This window comes from Culex quinquefasciatus, chromosome 3, assembly GCF_015732765.1.
Source record: "Culex quinquefasciatus strain JHB chromosome 3, VPISU_Cqui_1.0_pri_paternal, whole genome shotgun sequence".
Lineage (NCBI taxonomy): Eukaryota > Metazoa > Arthropoda > Insecta > Diptera > Culicidae > Culex > Culex quinquefasciatus.
The window spans coordinates 200,681,580-200,698,670 of NC_051863.1; the positions used below are offsets into that span (position 1 = coordinate 200,681,580).

At 43.6% G+C, this 17,091-nt stretch overlaps 1 protein-coding gene across 1 annotated transcript; it reads left to right on the top strand.

The window, feature by feature from the left end:
• Nucleotides 1–13,180: 13,180 nt before the first annotated feature.
• Nucleotides 13,181–15,561, top strand: LOC6032836 (general odorant-binding protein 66). Its single transcript, XM_001843321.2, has 3 exons — nt 13,181–13,285; nt 14,914–15,036; nt 15,096–15,561. Exons 1-3 carry the CDS (start codon nt 13,181–13,183, stop codon nt 15,450–15,452), a joined length of 585 nt encoding a protein of 194 aa, XP_001843373.1. The 3' UTR covers nt 15,453–15,561.
• The last annotated feature ends 1,530 nt before the right edge of the window (nt 15,562–17,091 follow it).

Sequence of the window (17,091 nt, forward strand, 5' to 3'; positions counted from 1 at the left end):
TAAATTACACATGCGACTTAAAAGAAAAAGCGTAACATTCAACCTTTCAATCAAAATTTTACATTTTTAAATTTATATTCAAATAGATGAGCACTTCCCCTTGCATCATCAACGACCGAAGATGGGTGCAATTTCCCCCGGTTTTCATTGAATAATTGCAACTGTGATATTTGTTCTCGCAAACAAGTGATTATCCCAAACCATAGGAATAAAAACTCTCCCGTTGGAGGCAGAAAGAATCAGTTTCGATTTTGACAAAGAACTTTGTCCTAAGGGCTCTATTCTGGTGAGGTGTCAATCCAGAAAAAACGAAAAATGTCGCGCGTTACGAAAATGTTGCATGCTTGGTACTGCGGAAGGGGTCTGCAACGAATGAAATGTGGCAACAATGGTGCAGCATTCTCGCGTGACAGTTCCAAGAAAGCAGGAGACGAGGCAAAATTTGCACCATGTTGCAACATTTCATGCTAACTATATAAGCTAACAGATAGCCTCTGAACAATTTTAGTTTTATTCGAAAATCCGTCAGAGACGGATCGACGGTGGTAATTTTATTGCTCACACACACATGCACACATTGAAAGACACAGGTTGTGCACCAACTTGGGAGGAATTCTGTTCTAACGAAGATTGTTAGATCGGTCACTCGAAAACCAGAATGATTTCAGGCAATGGGGTTGGGACCAAACTGGTAGGAGGGCCCTGAGGGAAGGTTCTACCGGGGGGACATTTATCGAACCATTCGACTTGGGGCAATATGGGTATCAAAATTCATGGTTTTTTATACTGGTAGTGAAAATGGCCATTTTGACAGGATTGGCCACACCCGGAGTGGCCATGGCCCTGCGGGAAGGTTCTACCGGGGGGACATTTATCGAACCATTCGACTTGGGACAATATGGGTATCAAAATTCATGGTTTTTTATACTGGTAGTGAAAATGGCCATTTTGACAGGATTGGCCACACCCGGAGTGGCCATGGCCCTGAGGGAAGGTTCTACCGGGGGACATTTATCGAACCATTCGACTTGGGGCAATATGGGTATCAAAATTCATGGTTTTTTATACTGGTAGTGAAAATGGCCATTTTGACAGGATTGGCCACACCCGGAGTGGCCATGGCCCTGCGGGAAGGTTCTACCGGGGGGACATTTATCGAACCATTCGACTTGGGACAATATGGGAATCAAAATTCATGGTTTTTGATACTGGTAGTGAAAATGGCAATTTTGACAGGATTGGCCACACCCGGAGTGGCCATGGCCCTGAGGGAAGGTTCTACCGGGGGGACATTTATTGAACCATTCGACTTGGGACAATATGGGTATCAAAATTCATGGTTTTTGATACTGGTAGTGAAAATGGCCATTTTGACAGGATTGGCCACACCCGGAGTGGCCATGGCCCTGAGGGAAGGTTCTACCGGGGGGACATTTATCGAACCATTCGACTAGGGGCAATATGGGTATCAAAATTCATGGTTTTTATACTGGTAGTGAAAATGGCCATTTTGACAGGATTGGCCACACCCGGAGTGGCCATGGCCCTGAGGGAAGGTTCTACCGGGGGGACATTTATTGAACCATTCGACTTGGGACAATATGGGTATCAAAATTCATGGTTTTTTATACTGGTAGTGAAAATGGCCATTTTGACAGGATTGGCCACACCCGGAGTGGCCATGGCCCTGAGGGAAGGTTCTACCGGGGGGACATTTATCGAACCATTCGACTAGGGGCAATATGGGTATCAAAATTCATGGTTTTTTATACTGGTAGTGAAAATGGCCATTTTGACAGGATTGGCCACACCCGGAGTGGCCATGGCCCTGAGGGAAGGTTCTACCGGGGGGACATTTATCGAACCATTCGACTAGGGGCAATATGGGTATCAAAATTCATGGTTTTTTATACTGGTAGTGAAAATGGCCATTTTGACAGGATTGGCCACACCCGGAGTGGCCATGGCCCTGAGGGAAGGTTCTACCGGGGGGACATTTATCGAACCATTCGACTAGGGGCAATATGGGAATCAAAATTCATGGTTTTTGATACTGGTAGTGAAAATGGCAATTTTGACAGGATTGGCCACACCCGGAGTGGCCATGGCCCTGAGGGAAGGTTCTACCGGGGGGACATTTATCGAACCATTCGACTTGGGGCAATATGGGTATCAAAATTCATGGTTTTTGATACTGGTAGTGAAAATGGCCATTTTGACAGGATTGGCCACACCCGGAGTGGCCATGGCCCTGAGGGAAGGTTCTACCGGGGGACATTTATCGAACCATTCGACTTGGGGCAATATGGGTATCAAAATTCATGGTTTTTTATAATGGTAGTGAAAATGGCCATTTTGACAGGATTGGCCACACCCGGAGTGGCCATGACCCTGCGGGAAGGTTCTACCGGGGGGACATTTATCGAACCATTCGACTTGGGGCAATATGGGAATCAAAATTCATGGTTTTTGATACTGGTAGTGAAAATGGCAATTTTGACAGGATTGGCCACACCCGGAGTGGCCATGGCCCTGAGGGAAGGTTCTACCGGGGGGACATTTATCGAACCATTCGACTTGGGGCAATATGGGTATCAAAATTCATGGTTTTTGATACTGGTAGTGAAAATGGCCATTTTGCCAGGGTTGGCCACACCCGGAGTGGCCATGGCCCTGAGGGAAGGTTCTACCGGGGGGACATTTATCGAACCATTCGACTTGGGACAATATGGGTATCAAAATTCATGGTTTTTTATACTGGTAGTGAAAATGGCCATTTTGACAGGATTGGCCACACCCGGAGTGGCCATGGCCCTGAGGGAAGGTTCTACCGGGGGGACATTTATCGAACCATTCGACTTGGGGCAATATGGGTATCAAAATTCATGGTTTTTGATACTGGTAGTGAAAATGGCCATTTTGACAGGATTGGCCACACCCGGAGTGGCCATGGCCCTGAGGGAAGGTTCTACCGGGGGGACATTTATCGAACCATTCGACTTGGGGCAATATGGGTATCAAAATTCATGGTTTTTTATACTGGTAGTGAAAATGGCCATTTTGACAGGATTGGCCACACCCGGAGTGGCCATGGCCCTGCGGGAAGGTTCTACCGGGGGGACATTTATCGAACCATTCGACTTGGGGCAATATGGGAATCAAAATTCATGGTTTTTGATACTGGTAGTGAAAATGGCAATTTTGACAGGATTGGCCACACCCGGAGTGGGCATGGCCCTGAGGGAAGGTTCTACCGGGGGGACATTTATCGAACCATTCGACTAGGGGCAATATGGGTATCAAAATTCATGGTTTTTTATACTGGTAGTGAAAATGGCCATTTTGACAGGATTGGCCACACCCGGAGTGGCCATGGCCCTGAGGGAAGGTTCTACCGGGGGGACATTTATCGAACCATTCGACTAGGGGCAATATGGGTATCAAAATTCATGGTTTTTTATACTGGTAGTGAAAATGGCCATTTTGACAGGATTGGCCACACCCGGAGTGGCCATGGCCCTGAGGGAAGGTTCTACCGGGGGGACATTTATTGAACCATTCGACTTGGGACAATATGGGTATCAAAATTCATGGTTTTTGATACTGGTAGTGAAAATGGCCATTTTGACAGGATTGGCCACACCCGGAGTGGCCATGGCCCTGAGGGAAGGTTCTACCGGGGGGACATTTATCGAACCATTCGACTAGGGGCAATATGGGTATCAAAATTCATGGTTTTTTATACTGGTAGTGAAAATGGCCATTTTGACAGGATTGGCCACACCCGGAGTGGCCATGGCCCTGAGGGAAGGTTCTACCGGGGGGACATTTATCGAACCATTCGACTAGGGGCAATATGGGAATCAAAATTCATGGTTTTTGATACTGGTAGTGAAAATGGCAATTTTGACAGGATTGGCCACACCCGGAGTGGCCATGGCCCTGAGGGAAGGTTCTACCGGGGGGACATTTATTGAACCATTCGACTTGGGACAATATGGGTATCAAAATTCATGGTTTTTGATACTGGTAGTGAAAATGGCCATTTTGACAGGATTGGCCACACCCGGAGTGGCCATGGCCCTGAGGGAAGGTTCTACCGGGGGGACATTTATCGAACCATTCGACTTGGGGCAATATGGGTATCAAAATTCATGGTTTTTTATACTGGTAGTGAAAATGGCCATTTTGACAGGATTGGCCACACCCGGAGTGGCCATGACCCTGCGGGAAGGTTCTACCGGGGGGACATTTATCGAACCATTCGACTTGGGGCAATATGGGAATCAAAATTCATGGTTTTTGATACTGGTAGTGAAAATGGCAATTTTGACAGGATTGGCCACACCCGGAGTGGCCATGGCCCTGAGGGAAGGTTCTACCGGGGGGACATTTATCGAACCATTCGACTTGGGGCAATATGGGTATCAAAATTCATGGTTTTTGATACTGGTAGTGAAAATGGCCATTTTGCCAAGGTTGGCCACACCCGGAGTGGCCATGGCCCTGAGGGAAGGTTCTACCGGGGGGACATTTATCGAACCATTCGACTTGGGACAATATGGGTATCAAAATTCATGGTTTTTGATACTGGTAGTGAAAATGGCCATTTTGCCAGGGTTGGCCACACCCGGAGTGGCCATGGCCCTGAGGGAAGGTTCTAGCGGGGGGACATTTATCGAACCATTCGACTTGGGGCAATATGGGTATCAAAATTCATGGTTTTTTATACTGGTAGTGAAAATGGCCATTTTGACAGGATTGGCCACACCCGGAGTGGCCATGGCCCTGAGGGAAGGTTCTACCGGGGGGACATTTATCGAACCATTCGACTTGGGGCAATATGGGTATCAAAATTCATGGTTTTTTATACTGGTAGTGAAAATGGCCATTTTGACAGGATTGGCCACACCCGGAGTGGCCATGGCCCTGAGGGAAGGTTCTACCGGGGGGACATTTATCGAACCATTCGACTTGGGACAATATGGGTATCAAAATTCATGGTTTTTGATACTGGTAGTGAAAATGGCCATTTTGACAGGATTGGCCACACCCGGAGTGGCCATGGCCCTGCGGGAAGGTTCTACCGGGGGGACATTTATCGAACCATTCGACTTGGGGCAATATGGGTATCAAAATTCATGGTTTTTGATACTGGTAGTGAAAATGGCAATTTTGACAGGATTGGGCACACCCGGAGTGGCCATGGCCCTGAGGGAAGGTTCTACCGGGGGGACATTTATCGAACCATTCGACTTGGGACAATATGGGTATCAAAATTCATGGTTTTTGATACTGGTAGTGAAAATGGCCATTTTGACAGGATTGGCCACACCCGGAGTGGCCATGGCCCTGAGGGAAGGTTCTACCGGGGGGACATTTATCGAACCATTCGACTTGGGGCAATATGGGTATCAAAATTCATGGTTTTTATACTGGTAGTGAAAATGGCCATTTTGACAGGATTGGCCACACCCGGAGTGGCCATGGCCCTGCGGGAAGGTTCTACCGGGGGGACATTTATCGAACCATTCGACTTGGGGCAATATGGGAATCAAAATTCATGGTTTTTGATACTGGTAGTGAAAATGGCAATTTTGACAGGATTGGCCACACCCGGAGTGGCCATGGCCCTGAGGGAAGGTTCTACCGGGGGGACATTTATCGAACCATTCGACTTGGGGCAATATGGGTATCAAAATTCATGGTTTTTGATACTGGTAGTGAAAATGGCCATTTTGCCAGGGTTGGCCACACCCGGAGTGGTCATGGCCCTGAGGGAAGGTTCTACCGGGGGGACATTTATCGAACCATTCGACTTGGGGCAATATGGGTATCAAAATTCATGGTTTTTGATACTGGTAGTGAAAATGGCCATTTTGACAGGATTGGCCACACCCGGAGTGGCCATGGCCCTGCGGGAAGGTTCTACCGGGGGGACATTTATCGAACCATTCGACTTGGGGCAATATGGGTATCAAAATTCATGGTTTTTTATACTGGTAGTGAAAATGGCCATTTTGCCAGGGTTGGGCACACCCGGAGTGGCCATGGCCCTGAGGGAAGGTTCTACCGGGGGGACATTTATCGAACCATTCGACTTGGGACAATATGGGTATCAAAATTCATGGTTTTTGATACTGGTAGTGAAAATGGCCATTTTGACAGGATTGGCCACACCCGGAGTGGCCATGGCCCTGAGGGAAGGTTCTACCGGGGGGACATTTATCGAACCATTCGACTTGGGGCAATATGGGTATCAAAATTCGTGGTTTTTTATACTGGTAGTGAAAATGGCCATTTTGACAGGATTGGCCACACCCGGAGAGGCCATGGCCCTGCGGGAAGGTTCTACCGGGGGGACATTTATCGAACCATTCGACTTGGGGCAATATGGGAATCAAAATTCATGGTTTTTGATACTGGTAGTGAAAATGGCAATTTTGACAGGATTGGCCACACCCGGAGTGGCCATGGCCCTGAGGGAAGGTTCTACCGGGGGGACATTTATCGAACCATTCGACTTGGGGCAATATGGGTATCAAAATTCATGGTTTTTGATACTGGTAGTGAAAATGGCCATTTTGCCAGGGTTGGCCACACCCGGAGTGGCCATGGCCCTGAGGGAAGGTTCTACCGGGGGGACATTTATCGAACCATTCGACTTGGGGCAATATGGGTATCAAAATTCATGGTTTTTGACACTGGTAGTGAAAATGGCCATTTTGACAGGATTGACCACACCCGGAGTGGCCAGTGCCATGGGGAATGTTCTTCCGGGAGGACATTTACGGAACCATATAAATTTGGGCAATATGGGTATACAAATGCATAGTTTTTGATACTGGTAGTGAAAATGGCAATTTTTACAGGATTGGCCACACCCGGAGTGGCCATGGCCCTGAGGGAAGGTTCTACCGGGGGGACATTTATCGAACCATTCGACTTGGGACAATATGGGTATCAAAATTCATGGTTTTTGATACTGGTAGTGAAAATGGCCATTTTGACAGGATTGGCCACACCCGGAGTGGCCATGGCCCTGCGGGAAGGTTCTACGGGGGGACATTTATCGAACCATTCGACTTGGGGCAATATGGGTATCAAAATTCATGGTTTTTTATACTGGTAGTGAAAATGGCAATTTTGACAGGATTGGGCACACCCGGAGTGGCCATGGCCCTGAGGGAAGGTTCTACCGGGGGGACATTTATCGAACCATTCGACTTGGGACAATATGGGTATCAAAATTCATGGTTTTTGATACTGGTAGTGTCTGCCTGTGTGGATCAATCGGACCGCGCACTGGACTCACAATCCAGAGGTCGCCGGTTCGAATCCCGGGGCGGACGCAAAAAATTCTAAGTGTAAATATAGGTATTCGGTGCCCTCTCCCCGTGCCCATACCTTCACACTTAGGAGACCCGGGAGGCGGAGTCTTGTCGCAAAAAGAACGATACACGCCTGTGGATCCGTTGACGAAACCGCAAGGTTTAAGAGGGCCACATTATAAGGTGTTACGTCGATTCCGTTTTTCCGATACTGGTAGTGAAAATGGCCATTTTGACAGGATTGGCCACACCCGGAGTGGCCATGGCCCTGAGGGAAGGTTCTACCGGGGGGACATTTATCGAACCATTCGACTTGGGGCAATATGGGTATCAAAATTCATGGTTTTTATACTGGTAGTGAAAATGGCCATTTTGACAGGATTGGCCACACCCGGAGTGGCCATGGCCCTGCGGGAAGGTTCTACCGGGGGGACATTTATCGAACCATTCGACTTGGGGCAATATGGGAATCAAAATTCATGGTTTTTGATACTGGTAGTGAAAATGGCAATTTTGACAGGATTGGCCACACCCGGAGTGGCCATGGCCCTGAGGGAAGGTTCTACCGGGGGGACATTTATCGAACCATTCGACTTGGGGCAATATGGGTATCAAAATTCATGGTTTTGATACTGGTAGTGAAAATGGCCATTTTGCCAGGGTTGGCCACACCCGGAGTGGCCATGGCCCTGAGGGAAGGTTCTACCGGGGGGACATTTATCGAACCATTCGACTTGGGGCAATATGGGTATCAAAATTCATGGTTTTTGATACTGGTAGTGAAAATGGCCATTTTGACAGGATTGGCCACACCCGGAGTGGCCATGGCCCTGCGGGAAGGTTCTACCGGGGGGACATTTATCGAACCATTCGACTTGGGGCAATATGGGTATCAAAATTCATGGTTTTTTATACTGGTAGTGAAAATGGCAATTTTGCCAGGGTTGGGCACACCCGGAGTGGCCATGGCCCTGAGGGAAGGTTCTACCGGGGGGACATTTATCGAACCATTCGACTTGGGGCAATATGGGTATCAAAATTCATGGTTTTTGATACTGGTAGTGAAAATGGCCATTTTGACAGGATTGGCCACACCCGGAGTGGCCATGGCCCTGAGGGAAGGTTCTACCGGGGGGACATTTATCGAACCATTCGACTTGGGGCAATATGGGTATCAAAATTCATGGTTTTTTATACTGGTAGTGAAAATGGCCATTTTGACAGGATTGGCCACACCCGGAGTGGCCATGGCCCTGCGGGAAGGTTCTACCGGGGGGACATTTATCGAACCATTCGACTTGGGGCAATATGGGTATCAAAATTCATGGTTTTTTATACTGGTAGTGAAAATGGCAATTTTGCCAGGGTTGGGCACACCCGGAGTGGCCATGGCCCTGAGGAAGGTTCTACCGGGGGACATTTATCGAACCATTCGACTTGGGACAATATGGGTATCAAAATTCATGGTTTTTGATACTGGTAGTGAAAATGGCCATTTTGACAGGATTGGCCACACCCGGAGTGGCCATGGCCCTGAGGGAAGGTTCTACCGGGGGGACATTTATCGAACCATTCGACTTGGGGCAATATGGGTATCAAAATTCATGGTTTTTGATACTGGTAGTGAAAATGGCCATTTTGCCAGGGTTGGCCACACCCGGAGTGGCCATGGCCCTGAGGGAAGGTTCTACCGGGGGGACATTTATCGAACCATTCGACTTGGGGCAATATGGGTATCAAAATTCATGGTTTTTGACACTGGTAGTGAAAATGGCCATTTTGACAGGATTGGCCACACCCGGAGTTGCCAGTGCCATGAAGAAGGTTCTACCGGGGGGACATTTATCGAACCATACGACTTGGGGCAATATGGGTATCAAAATTCATGGTTTTCGATACTGGTAATAAAAATTACGGGAAGGTTTTCCCGGGAGTGTTCTGTTGGATGACGTTGTAGGGCTTTGGTGTATTGGGCAAAGTTGTAGAGGAGAAAATTTCATGAAAATTTGTCAAAGGCGCCAAATTTGTAGCTCTTAATCTACTCGAGATATACGCCATTTTGGTAAACAATGGTAAAAAAGCACTTTTTTAGTGATTACTTAAAATGTTAGCATTTTAGCGGCCTACTCTGTTCTGAAGAGTTGTTTATGACATAAAATTACACATCTTTGCCGAAGACAGCAAAATGTGTTGAGCCTTTATTGAGGAGTTATAACCATTTTTGAAACTGCCACAGAATCCGCTTTGTAATTGCTGGCCCCGATACTCTTCAAGGGTGTTCCCCTCAGGAACTGGGAAAGATTTACTTTACTCTTACTTATAACCATTTTTAAGTGATTTTGAAACTATTTTCAAGTTGCAATGTTTTCAAAATGGCGCATTTTGGCGCAAAACCGAACAATGCACATGAAAGTACACACTTTCAACTAGATTTTCTGAATATATCTCCGTGTCTATCGGTGTCTATTTTTAGATATCTTTATTTGAATTTGACAGTTTTTAATCAATTTAATTATAATTTTTAAGCGGAATCTTATTGAAACGTGGTAATAATCGGTAAATTGATCGTTTTTTATGGAAAATACATTGTTCATGCTTAAAATTATGATATATATTTTAAAATTATGAATAAAAACATGTTTTCTCAAAAATAATGTAAGTGAAAATTTTAAATGATTGTTCGTATTTAGAATTAAGTATTTCCTGTTATATTAGGTCACTCTGGAAAAGTTGTCGTAATTTTTCATAGACGATGTAATTTCCATAAAAATCGATCAATTTACCCTTCAATTTACCGATTTTCACCTTGTATTCATTATGATTTCGAATAACATTTATAAATAAATTTATTAAAAATCTGACGAATTCAAATTGAGATATCTGAAAATAGACACAAATAAACACGAAAATATTTTCAGAAAATGTAGTTGAAAGTGTGTACTTTCAGGTGCATTGTTCGATTATGCGCCAAAATGCGCCATTTGAAAACATTGCAACTTGAAAATAGGCTCAAAATCACTTAATTTTTTTTTAAACTCATCAATAAAGGCTCAAAACATTTTGCTGTCTTCGGCAAAGATGGATAATTTTATGTCATAAACAACTCTTCAGAACATAGTAGGCCGCTAAAATGCTAACATTTTAAGTTATCACCAAAAAAGTGCTTTTTACCATTTTTACAAAAATGGCGTATATCTCGAGTAGATTAAGAGCTACAAATTTGGCACCTTTGACAAACTTTCATGAAATTTTCTCCTCTACAACTTTGCCCAATACACCAAAGCCCTACAACGTCATCCAACAGAACCCTCCCGGGAAAACCTTCCCGTAATTTTTATTACCAGTATCGAAAACCATGAATTTTGATACCCATATTGCCCCAAGTCGAATGGATCGATAAATGTCCCCCCGGTAGAACCTTCCCTCAGGGCCATGGCCACTCCGGGTGTGGCCAATCCTGTCAAAATGGCCATTTTCACTACCAGTATCAAAAACCATGAATTTTGATACCCATATTGCCCCAAGTCGAATGGTTCGATAAATGTCCCCCCGGTAGAACCTTCCCACAGGGCCATGGCCACTCCGGGTGTGGCCAATCCTGTCAAAATGGCCTTTTTCACTACCAGTATCAAAAACCATGAATTTTGATACCCATATTGCCCCTAGTCGAATGGTTCGATAAATGTCCCCCCGGTAGAACCTTCCCTCAGGGCCATGGCCACTCCGGGTGTGGCCAATCCTGTCAAAATGGCCATTTTCACTACCAGTATCAAAAACCATGAATTTTGATACCCATATTGCCCAAGTCGAATGGTTCGATAAATGTCCCCCCGGTAGAACCTTCCCTCAGGGCCATGGCCACTCCGGGTGTGGCCAATCCTGTCAAAATGGCCATTTTCACTACCAGTATCAAAAACCATGAATTTTGATACCCATATTGCCCCTAGTCGAATGGTTCGATAAATGTCCCCCCGGTAGAACCTTCCCTCAGGGCCATGGCCACTCCGGGTGTGGCCAATCCTGTCAAAATGGCCATTTTCACTACCAGTATCAAAAACCATGAATTTTGATACCCATATTGCCCCTAGTCGAATGGTTCGATAAATGTCCCCCCGGTAGAACCTTCCCTCAGGGCCATGGCCACTCCGGGTGTGGCCAATCCTGTCAAAATGGCCATTTTCACTACCAGTATCAAAAACCATGAATTTTGATACCCATATTGCCCCTAGTCGAATGGTTCGATAAATGTCCCCCCGGTAGAACCTTCCCTCAGGGCCATGACCACTCCGGGTGTGCCCAATCCTGTCAAAATTGCCATTTTCACTACCAGTATAAAAAACCATGAATTTTGATACCCATATTGCCCCAAGTCGAATGGTTCGATAAATGTCCCCCCGGTAGAACCTTCCCTCAGGGCCCTCCTACCAGTTTGGTCCCAACCCCATTGCCTGAAATCATTCTGGTTTTCGAGTGACCGATCTAACAATCTTCGTTAGAACAGAATTCCTCCCAAGTTGGTGCACAACCTGTGTCTTTCAATGTGTGCATGTGTGTGTGAGCAATAAAATTACCACCGTCGATCCGTCTCTGACGGATTTTCGAATAAAACTAAAATTGTTCAGAGGCTATCTGTTAGCTTATATAGTTAGCATGAAATGTGGCAACATGGTGCAAATTTTGCCTCGTCTCCTGCTTTCTTGGAACTGTCACGCGAGAATGCTGCACCATTGTTGCCACATTTCATGCGAACTATATAAGTAACAGATAGCCTCTGAACAATTTTAGTTTTATTCGAAAATCCGTCCGAGACGGATCGACGGTAATTTTATTGCTCACACACACATGCACATTGGACACACCAACTTGGGAGGAATTCTGTTCTAACGAAGATTGTTAGATCGGTCACTCGAAAACCAGAATGATTTCAGGCAATGGGGTTGGGACCAAACTGGTAGGATATTTGCCACACCCGGAGTGGCCATGGCCCTGAGGGAAGGTTCTACCGGGGGGACATTTATCGAACCATTCGACTTGGGGCAATATGGGTATCAAAATTCATGGTTTTTGATACTGATAATGAAAATGGCCATTTTGACAAGATTGGCCACACCCGGAGTGGCCATGGCCCTGAGGGAAGGTTCTACCGGGGGGACATTTATCAAACCTTTCGACTTGGGGCAATATGGGTATCAAAATTCATGGTTTTTGATACTGATAATGAAAATGGCCATTTTGACAAGATTGGCCACACCCGGAGTGGCAATGGCCCTGAGGGAAGGTTCTACCGGGGGGGGGGACTTATCAAACCTTTCGACTTGGGGCAATATGGGTATCAAAATTCATGGTTTTTTATACTGGTAGTGAAAATGGCCATTTTGACAGGATTGGCCACACCCGGAGTGGCCAGTGCCTTGGAGAAGGTTCTACCGGGGGGACATTTATCGAACCATACGACTTGGGGCAATATGGGTATCAAAATTCATGGTTTTTGATACTGGTAACGAAAATGGCCATTTTGACAGGATTGGCCACACCCGGAGTAGCCATGGCCCTGAGGAAGGTTCTACCGGGGGACGTTTATCGAGCCATTCGACTTGGGGCAATATGGGCAATTTATATCCACAGAGGTGCCATTGAATGCAAATATTTAATTAGAATTAATTACTCAGGATTAAATAAATTGGCAAAGAATTAAAAAATATAAATAAAAATAGCATGATTTTTTGAGTATTGTACAAAGTTCTTTGACATATTGGTCATGTAGAACATAACCACCTGCACCTTTTTTATTCGCGGAAGTAGCACAGTTTTCAATCTGATAGAAAAATATCACAACGCTATCGGGAATCATGAAGCTAGTGCTCACAGTGTCTGTAGCTGCAGCTGCATTGCTCCTACATGTTACAATTTCAAGTGCCGAGAACCCCTGTGCCAATGGACCACCGGTAGAAAAGGTAAAACTTGCATTAATTTATAAATCCAATGTCTCAAACTAAAGCAATTTCCTGAAAATTCTGAAAAGGTTTTTATGAGAAAAACTATCCACTGGCCAAACAAATCCTCAACTTTTGACCTATATGGTATAATGAGAGTTGAAGGCTTTTGCGAAACAATGTAGTTTTAAAAATAATCGTTTTTTACTGTTATTCAGAAAAATGAAACCATTTCAGAATTTTTAAAGCACACTTAAAATTCCTTTAAAAACATACAAATTCAATTTCAAAACAGTTCAAAAATATATAAAAAAGTTTGAGATGTTCAACGTTTGTCGGACTTTGAATTTCAATACCCGTTTTACCCCTACTCCTTTTCGTGATAGAGAACTTATATACAAACGCTAAAAGTTTCATCCGAATCGAGGCACTTCGAAACGATCTCTAGAACAAATTGAGCAAATTCTATATAAAACTGCCTCTCAACACAGACAACAGACGTAGCGGCTAGAAAAAAATAATTTGAAAATCGTGTGTAAAAACATGGCTGCCGCATCCTGCTAATCTACTAGCGCCATCTGTTAGCCTATCGCCACTCTCTAAAGCAGCCATGATGGTTTTCTGAGAAGGTGTGTTTGAAAATGCATCACCCAAAAATGTTTAAAAAATATTTTATTTCAATTTTTCGAAAAAAAAAATAAAAAGGTAAAGATTATGTTTTTATGATATAGTAAATCTACTTTAATTATTAATTTACACGATTTACGAGCACATGGAAGTTTTTTTTTTATTTAATTATCAATATTTAAAAAATAGTCTAATCTGATGCTTTTTTAAACACAGCAACCAAGGCCGCGCTTGAGGCTGTCAAATTCTTGCTGGTTGTGTTTATAAACAAAACCAACAGAGGTGAGTGAAAAGAAGGAGGAGACCCGGTGGAAATCGGGAGCATGGGCAAGCGTTTCTTGGAGGATAAAAGATTCGGAACCAGAAACGAAACAATCCGGAACTGTCGAAGAAGGAAAAACAGCAAGGTTTGACACGGTAAAGTCTGGATGTCATCGGCGCCGTCAGCCGAGTTCACGTTCGAATGGTCACTTATCGTGATCTCCGGCGCGACGACCGGTTGTCGTGTGGCCAGCGTGGTCCCGGTTATAGGACAATTTTATAATTTGTTTATGAGATTGTGTTTATTCCGCGAACATGAGCCCGCTCAAAAATGGCGCCACGACCGGATTTTGTCGTTTAAAATGACCTGCGGCAGTATCCACATGTGATTGGAATCGGGCCGCAGTCTGAGATGTTCACTTCCGGCGAACCCTCGTCGCCATACCAAAGGCCTGAATCTTGAATGTTCTCCCCGGCGCGTCAGATTCCTTCACCGGATTTCTAGTGCAAACGATCCTCAAACACCAGAACCAGAACAAACGATTACAAACGTTGAAAACCAACAAAATGAAAGTAGGCGGAAAGCGATATTTTGACAGCGGGCAATGTGTCAGGGCAAAGCGACTGCAGCGCCACAAACGGATTGCCACAACTAAAAAATCTGTAGCAATGATTTACACAAGGGAAGAATCGAGCCCAAACGTCTGTTGTCTGTGCTCTCAAGAAGTCACAGCACGTAATAAACATACAATTACTTTCAGAACCCAATGGAGTGCTGCAATATGCCGATGTTGTTGGATAAAGATATCATGATGGATTGCTACCAGAAATACGCCGAACAAACTAAAAAGCAGATAAAAATGGACGGAGTTCCCCGTGGATGTGTAAATTTCTCACCCTTTCATCTAAGAAAAATAAAGATTTTCACTTATCACATTTTTAGTGCATTGCAGAGTGTGGCTTAAACGCTACGGGCCTCTATGCCAACGGTATGATAAATCGGGACGATATGACCAAGATGTTTATGGATGCTGTGAAGGATATGCCACAGTGGCAAATGGTCATCAGGGACAGTTTGGACGAATGTTTCAAGATGGCCGAATCAAAGATGGACGAGATTGAAGCCGGAGCTAAGCTTGAACCGAGCTTCGAAGGTGAAAAAATTTGCCACCCAATTTCCGGCACAATCATGCGATGCATGGGCATGATGATGTTTGCAAAGTGCCCGGCCGGAGACTATACCGATGGCAAAGAGTGTGATCAACTGAAGGAGTACAACAAAATGTGCCCAGTTATTTAAGTGGATTTAGTTCCTCTGTTGGTAAAACTGCAAGTTCATATTGTTTCATGCTTCTGGAAATGCGTACGCCGAGCTAATAGTAATAAAAATGTTTTATTGTTGCAAATTATGAATTCGTTTCAATTTTCACATGGTGTTTCAGATGACTCTCGAGTTGTTTGTTGAATGCTGTGTAATGGACCTACAATCTCGATGTCTTGCATTATGACAGTATTTTTCAATTGTTACTCTCAAACAGCTGTAAACGAAATGGACAGAAATCTTACCACACAACGTCCTTTGGGATTTTCATTGTGGTTTTTCGTACTAGTAAAGCAATTGTTTACTGCATTACGAACTACCGGTATTTATTCGTGAGAAATTCTGCTTAGAATTTTCTCCGAAACCATATCTGGATATAAATTGTTGATGTAAGCAGTACATCCGGAGTAACACTGTAAAAAGAACAATTTTCAATTGAGTCCTTCACTATATTACTATTAATTAGCACAGTTTTGTACAAAGCAAACATTTCACACAAATTTAATATTGGTAATGACGAACATTTGAGAAAAAAAATGAATTTGAAATAAAGTGTAATAGTTCCCATTGATTTAAAGAATGACTCACAAAATTTAGAACTGTAGTAATGGATTCACAGTCATTATTTCGACGCCTGGCTCCAAAACCAAAGATAAGACCACAAGTTGTCCAAATATACATACTATTTATCACTAAACAATTGTGAAACTTGTAATACCTAAATCGAAAAAAAAATTAACATTTTCAGCAAAAATATAATCTAAAATGTACAACGAATCAAGTCTGTCTCACTCTGTAACCCCGTCATCAAACTAATTACTCACTACCAGTCATGGCAGAATTCAAAATTAAAAGAAATTCGCAATTTTTGAAATTAAATTCAAAGAAAAATGGCATCGTTAGTGCGTCCATCCCGGGAATTCCCGGAACAAATTCCCGGGATTTTTTCAAAACCGGCCATTTCCGAATCCCGGGATTCTTAATAATTTGTCCCCGGAATTCCCGAAATTGAAAAAAAAAACATATTTGTAAACGATAAGAATTTTAAAACATTAAAATTTTTATTCGGTATTTATCTGGAGCTATTTTAAAAAAGGCCTTATGAACAAAATTTCAAAATTTAGTTTTGTGGGTGCTTTTCAATATCTTTGACTCAAGGCAGATTTAAAAACACCCAAAATCAAACATTAAAAATTTTGTTCATACCTTTAAAAAACTCTAGATAGCAATGAATTAATTTGGCTTATTAATTTATTTGGGTTATCAGGGAATATAGTTAAAATTTTTGTGTACAGATCCACAAAATGCCTAGCGCTTTAAATTTTATCAATTTATTTTATATTTTTAAAAGACTGGGTATTATATTTACGCATATTTATGATTTTAAATTTGTAAAGAAAAATATATCATATTAAATTATTTTTCATCAAACACCAGAACCTTGGGCAAATCAAAACACATATAATGAATTAAGACAGCGATTTATGCTATTTTTTGCATAATGTTTTGAACGACTTCGGTTGAAACAGGAACAGAAAAAAATAATTAGAACACCAATTTCCAAATTTATTGTAGTCCCGATTTTCCCAGTTGACAATATTATGTTATAGATAATTTG

What these genes read in the sequence shown, in the direction of transcription:
- LOC6032836 (XM_001843321.2), top strand. Translation starts at nt 13,181, where the DNA reads ATGAAGCTAGTGCTCACAGTGTCTGTAGCTGCAGCTGCATTGCTCCTA. An exon ending in ATGGACCACCGGTAGAAAAG is followed by an intron (nt 13,286 to 14,913) that starts GTAAAACTTGCA and finishes AATTACTTTCAG; the next exon opens with AACCCAATGGAGTGCTGCAA. An exon ending in ACGGAGTTCCCCGTGGATGT is followed by an intron (nt 15,037 to 15,095) that starts GTAAATTTCTCA and finishes TCACATTTTTAG; the next exon opens with TGCATTGCAGAGTGTGGCTT.